Below are 5,905 nucleotides of genomic sequence, written 5' to 3'. Positions count from 1 at the left end.
AAGCTCGGACTAAAATATCGAAATTACATCTCTCTTTGATATTGACTACAATTATTGCTACAATGCATCAATTCATTATCAAGCAAATGACTTGTGCTTGCAGGGGTGATGCAATACATATTTCAATTGACTTTTGATTTTTGATTTTGATTTTTTGATTTTGACTTTTGATGAATAGTTATATCACACTATAGGACACTCAATTATTAGTTATGCATGTTTAAAGTACAAATAAACTGCACAATTCTGAATCGGAGAAATATATATATTTTTAAGATGCTAACAGAAAAGCCATGTAAGGTTGCAGTCTGTTTTAATCCCATGACATGATCTCTCCTCTAGTTTTCTAATTTTAACTGAATTATTGCGAAATACTTGGAAAATGGTTTCTGCACTAACTTTTGCTTTATGCATACTTGGCAACAATTAGTTGAAACAATGTGGTATTCAGGGCAGAGAGTAATAAAGGCTTTACAGCACACATTGTTCAGATTTTGCTTGATTATTAGCATTTTATTTCATTATTCTACACTGATTTAGACAGAGTTGAGTTTTAGGAGTCCGACTCAACGGTTATTTATATGAAGTTGTAGAGGCTTTTGATTGAAACATTGACTCGAGGGTCCTGTTTTGAAAGAGAAGGGGATTAAGGGGGACAAAGTTAATAAGATTATATCGTTGTTTGGTTTAGCAGTCAGTAGTAAAAGGGTGTGTAGAGGGGAAGAGCTTTGTTAATCTTGTTAGAGGAAACAAAGCCTGTGTGTAGTTTCTTCTCAAAATGAAACAGATTTGAATGATTAGAGTGAGTTCTTATCTGAGCCTGTGGCACCATGAGCCTGAAGGATGAAGAATTATAACTTCAAGCTAGTAAAGGACCAAATATATCAGGCTGAGTTTAGTTCAAGTACTTCTTTACGAGAAGCCTTGTGCATTCTTATTTCTAACAACATACACTCACATCAGTCCTAAAAGGCTTCTCAGCTCCTTGATACTATCATGTGTGGTGACGTGGAGCTTATTGTGACTTGTTTTTGTTAACTATGGCGCCCTCTTCTGGAGTGGGGGTGTTAAATTCAACCACATGTGTTTTAGTGCTTCAAAGGTCAAACAAACCAAAGCCTCTGTAAGCGCAAACCACTGCTGAAGGCTGCTGCATGATCATCAGATATTTGTAGGTACATTAAGATATGTGTAATAAATGTGTGAGTGAGTGAGGGAATATGTGTTTTTATTTGGGCAAAGGTACTCCTTAAAGTTAGGGTTTAACAATTGGTTAAGATCAGCGTAGAATCTTTGGTTCAAATTGCTGTCTTTAAGTTGTGAATCCAGTCCTTGGATCTGTGCATAGAGCTTGAATTAATATTCATATGAATGATACATTTAAAAATGTTTTCCACCTGTTTTTATTAAAATAAGGCTACTGTGCTATTGTATTTAACATCTACTCTTGATACATTTCCTGTTGGATTAATATCAATGCACTACAGGGGAGACAAACATTTCTTGCTCATTATTTACAGATCACAGATTGTCATTTACAGAATAAGTAACAGCGTGTTGAGATTTCCAGAGATGACTAAGGTATTAATTAGCTTTATTCGTTTATTTTTAAGCCAGCAAGTTACAATTATCTTGTAGTCAGCCAAATTAGCTGCAATGACTTCATCAAACACTAGATGTCCTCATAAACCTGCTTTGAACTCACGCATTTAGCACTCAACATCTCCAACTATACACAGTAATACTTCAATTCAACAACACATCAGTCCTCTTAAAATAATCACTCCAGATACAGAAGGATCTTGTGTTTCTTAAAGGTCCCCTATTTATACTGTTTTTCATCAATATATTATAGGTCTCAGATGTATACAAAACATGTCTCTGAAGTGTTTGGCTCCAAATACCAAACAGATCATGCATTGTAGCATCCCATAAGCCCTGTTTCAAAAGAGCTGATTCTCTGTCTGTTACTTTAGATGAAAATAAGGAGCCACTCCCCACTCTCTTTACACAGAGGGGATACATGTTTATGTAGAAAAGACATGAAAAAGTGGATTTTGCATAATAGGTGACCTTTAACACCTTCTCTCAAAGAATACCCGGGGTAACGACTTGACCCCCAGAGGTTCTGAGATTAACCAGGGGACGGGGGCTATTGTGTGGTCTTTGTCCATCATCATCTCCTCAGCCTGGGCCATCGCCTCCAGCTCGGGGCAGGTTTCTGGGTACCAGTCTACAATGAATTTATCCTTGGCCTCACAATAGTTCACCACCACTTCCTCAGGCTGCTCCCCAAACACACAGTCTGCAGAACAGGAGGGAGGAAAGAGAGTGGATGAAAGAGAAATGCTGTTAGTGATGATATCCACATAGTAGGGGAGACATGGGTGGATAATCTGAAGAATGGGCCTCAACATTTTTGCGTTCAGGACCTGCACTCATCTGCTAATAATAAAACATTTGAAAGTCACAAACATGTTTCGTCAGGCAAACATTTCAGTTTTATAGTAGCTCATCAAATGCAACATACTAGTCTTTGGACTAAACATACAACACATCTGTTAGGATTAACACATGTTCTATTAAAAGTTATTGTTTTTTCAAAACCTGAATTAAATGCTCAAATTCTTTATATTCTTACTTTAAGATAAGATGAACTTTTATTAATCCCTCATGGGGAAATTGTTTCTCTGCATTAGACCCATCATAGTCTTAGGAGCAGTTTGCTGCCATTTTGAACAGCGCCCGGGGAGCAGTGTAGGGAACGGTGCCTTGCTCAGGGACACCTCGGTAGCACTTGGTCTTGCCCGGACTTGAACTGGTGACCTTCCAGTTGCCAAGCCAACTCCCTATCGACTTCGCCACCACCGCAAACTATAGCATTTTAAATTGGCTACCCAACCCTGTGATGGGACCATAGTATGTTTTGCACACATGTATAATGACTATATATCATGTATCACCTAATTATAGAAAACATTTGTATACATTCAAACAAATCTATAGCTGTTAGTTTAACTGTTCATTTGCTGCTCGTGAAATATTTAACAGAAATTATGATAGAGAAATTAGGCTGAGGGTGAAAACTGTGCCACTACTGTAACCCCATCCCCTTACCTCTTACTTAAAAAGGACCTACAGCACAGAAACAAACCTGCAAAGTCATGGATGAGGTCTATGATGAGGTGGCCGATGATGGCATAAAGAACACCCAGCACCACGAAGACGGCCATGATCAGGTAGAGGACATATGGAGGCAGGTTGACAGCGTCCCGAGAGGGGGGAATGTAGCTCTCAAACAACACCGTCCCATCGTCTTCTCTGTGAGGAAAGTTTGAGCTGTCCTCCGTCCACTCCATCGCTGAGAGTCTTCAAAGTCAGCCTGGGAATCCTCTTAATGTCTCAGAGTCATTACTGTAAGGAAAGGAGCCGACACATCTTTTCAACTCACAAAGTGATCAGGAGGAAGTACCTCATTGCTCCACAATATTTAACACAATGAAAATGCATTAACCCTTTCAAACGTGTAGCTTTCAGATTAACTTCCACTTACAGCAAGGAAGCAGCAGGCAACGACCTTCCAAAACACCGGGTGTCTTTACATTCTTGTGAACACCAAGCGGATTTAAAATCATAAAAAGTACCACTACATCTCTCATCCTGACAAGTTTTTAATTTTGTTTCCCTGTGCAAATGTTCTGTCTGCCTGTGGAGATACGCAGATGGGAATAGATTAGCTGCAGCAGCTTGAGGCAGTGAAGGTCAGAGGAACGCCTCCACCAGCACAGTCTGTTAATGAGGTGAGGGATATTTACCTGATGAATAGAACAGCATCTATGTATGTACGCATTTTTGTATGTATGTATGTATTCATTTATGTATCTCTCTATCTATCTATCTATCTATCTATGTACAGTATCTATGTATCTATGTACGTACCTTTCTATTTTCTTCCTCTTACAGCTTTATCTGACAGTATTTAATATAACTAATGTACAGTGACCCTTGTCATTATGGATAAGGTCACTGCCCCTGACGTACCCAGGTATTACAGGAAGGTAAGATGGATTAAAGGACACAGACAAGACTCTCTCGTATGATTCAGCTGTTTACTAAAGAGAAGCTTAGTCCAACACCAAAACAGACAAAACTGATACACTTTTTTCTTCCGCGACACATTACAGCAACATGTCTGACGTTATGGAAAAATTCAGGTTATGACTTTGACCAGTCACGGTGAGGAAATAAACAGATTGTAATTCTCATACAATTTTATAAAACTTTCTTTATATTTTCATTCAGCTTTTCATATATACTGTATAAATACTATTTAAATATATAGTCTTTGGATTTACGCTTTAGTTAATGAAATATAGTGTATTTGTTTAGCTCACATAAACATATTTAAAGTTTGTAGAAAATGTATGAGACATTATGGAACATGTAAGTTATCAAAGTAAGCATTTGTTTCGTATTAAGATAAGTACAAACTTTACGTTCTATTAAGCCACATGTGTTTTTTATAAAACTAAATTACCTTAGCATTAAGCATCACTACAGCAAGAGACAACTCTGATCAATGCATTGAAATCAGATCAATATGCTAAAACAAAAAAAGTCATCTGAACTCAGAGGGAGGTGGCATAGGAGGTCATGGGGCAGGTGAAGGTCACACTCTGAGCAGATATTCTTTTTTCTCCGGGGTATGGAGGCTGGACAGATGGACGGTGGTAGTCCACATCTTCCGGATAGAAACCTGGCAGAAGGCCCTCTTTTTCCATCTCCATCCTGTCTTTCCCCATCAGCTTACTGCAAGCGCTCAGTCGGTGCTCTTCTGCTGTTTCCGCTCTCCCTTCCTCTGAATTATCCTCCACTATTTTGGGACCAAGGAACCAGTCTGTAGAAAAACAGAGAAGAAATTAGAGAGTAAAACAAGAGGATTTGTCTTTGACTCCTAGTGTAACTTTCAAAGGGGCACTGCACCAATTTGACATATAAAGTGCGGTTTTACTTATCAGTGATCCTTAAGAAGAAAATAGAGATTTTCTTCTAATGGGAGCTCTCTCAAGTAAAAAAAGACTACACATTTTTTTAAAGAAGTAGGCATTTATCAGGCAGAGGCAGTCAATTAAAAGACGCTTTTGACCCTCTCCACTTACTGCAAAGTACCACTTAAAGTTATTATTTTAGGAGCAGTTATTCACTTAAGTCTATCACATTAATGGTATAACATGGAAACAGCTGGGAAGGTGGATTTCAGAACACAAAATATCAGGGTAAATGTTACGGAAAGTCATTTTTTCACATTGTCAGGGAAAGATAACACACTGATGTAGTCATGGCCCAACATCTCGGGGGGGAAAAAGTGACACCAGGGTGAAAAGAGTGATTTGAAAGGAAGAGGACGACACCAGCCAGGCTGTTACCTGCAAGGTCATGCATCAGGTCATTAATGAGATGTCCTACTATGGCGTAAGTGGCCACTATGACCAACACCACCGCAGCTACGATATAGACTACATTGCGCTGCAGAGTTATAGCATCTCTCGCCGGCGGTATGTAGTCCAAGAAATAGGCCTCCTCCTCTTTCCTGCTGGTCACCTGCAGGATCTTCCGGTGCTCAAACACCCACTGTGAGAGGTTCAGGAGCAGGGCTCCTCCTGTGGCGTTCAGGGACACAACTGGTTGTTGGTTCATGGTTTAGGTTGCTGTGGTAGAGTTTAAAAGTGGATACTGTCTTTCAAAAGATAGCCTGTTCAAGCAACGTGGTGAAGCTTTTTGGATGTTTCTTTGGGGGAGGTATTGCCTTTCTTCTTCACGGCACTCTGAAAGCTTAAGGGGGATAAAGGTGCATCGGGGACGAGGAAGGAAAGTGAGAAGAAGATTTTAACATTTTATTTTCTGA

General features: G+C 39.3%; 2 protein-coding genes across 3 annotated transcripts; both read right to left on the bottom strand.

Moving 5' to 3' along the window:
* Positions 1 to 1,425: 1,425 nt before the first annotated feature.
* LOC307018178 (uncharacterized protein) lies at positions 1,426 to 3,697 on the bottom strand. Of its 2 annotated transcripts, XM_079648309.1 has the most exons (3): positions 3,554 to 3,697; positions 3,155 to 3,414; positions 1,426 to 2,305 (listed from the first exon to the last, which is right to left on the bottom strand). In XM_079648309.1, exons 2-3 carry the CDS (start codon positions 3,357 to 3,359, stop codon positions 2,076 to 2,078), a joined length of 435 nt encoding a protein of 144 aa, XP_079504435.1. In that variant the 5' UTR covers positions 3,360 to 3,414; positions 3,554 to 3,697; the 3' UTR covers positions 1,426 to 2,075. The 2 variants fall into 2 exon arrangements, with proteins under 2 accessions (XP_079504435.1, XP_079504436.1); XM_079648310.1 differs by having other exon boundaries at positions 3,155 to 3,697.
* Positions 3,698 to 4,216: 519 nt separating this feature from the next.
* On the bottom strand, positions 4,217 to 5,697 carry LOC307019926 (uncharacterized protein; the record flags this gene model as incomplete). Its single annotated transcript, XM_079651025.1, has 2 exons — positions 4,217 to 4,897; positions 5,427 to 5,697. The coding sequence occupies 2 exons, from the start codon at positions 5,695 to 5,697 to the stop codon at positions 4,629 to 4,631; spliced, it is 540 nt and encodes a 179-aa protein (XP_079507151.1). The 3' UTR covers positions 4,217 to 4,628.
* Between the last annotated feature and the right edge of the window lie 208 nt (positions 5,698 to 5,905).

This window comes from Notothenia rossii (assembly GCF_949606895.1).
Source record: "Notothenia rossii genome assembly, chromosome: 9".
In the NCBI taxonomy this organism is placed as follows: domain Eukaryota; kingdom Metazoa; phylum Chordata; class Actinopteri; order Perciformes; family Nototheniidae; genus Notothenia; species Notothenia rossii.
This window is presented reverse-complemented; position numbering and strand designations above follow the sequence as displayed.

Coding starts and splice junctions, on each gene's coding strand:
- LOC307018178 (XM_079648310.1), bottom strand. CDS start 3,359: ATGGAGTGGACGGAGGACAGCTCAAACTTTCCTCACAGAGAAGACGAT. Junction 2,306..3,154: donor CCTCATCCATGACTTTGCAG/GTTTGTTTCTGT, acceptor CCTGTTCTGCAG/ACTGTGTGTTTGGGGAGCAG.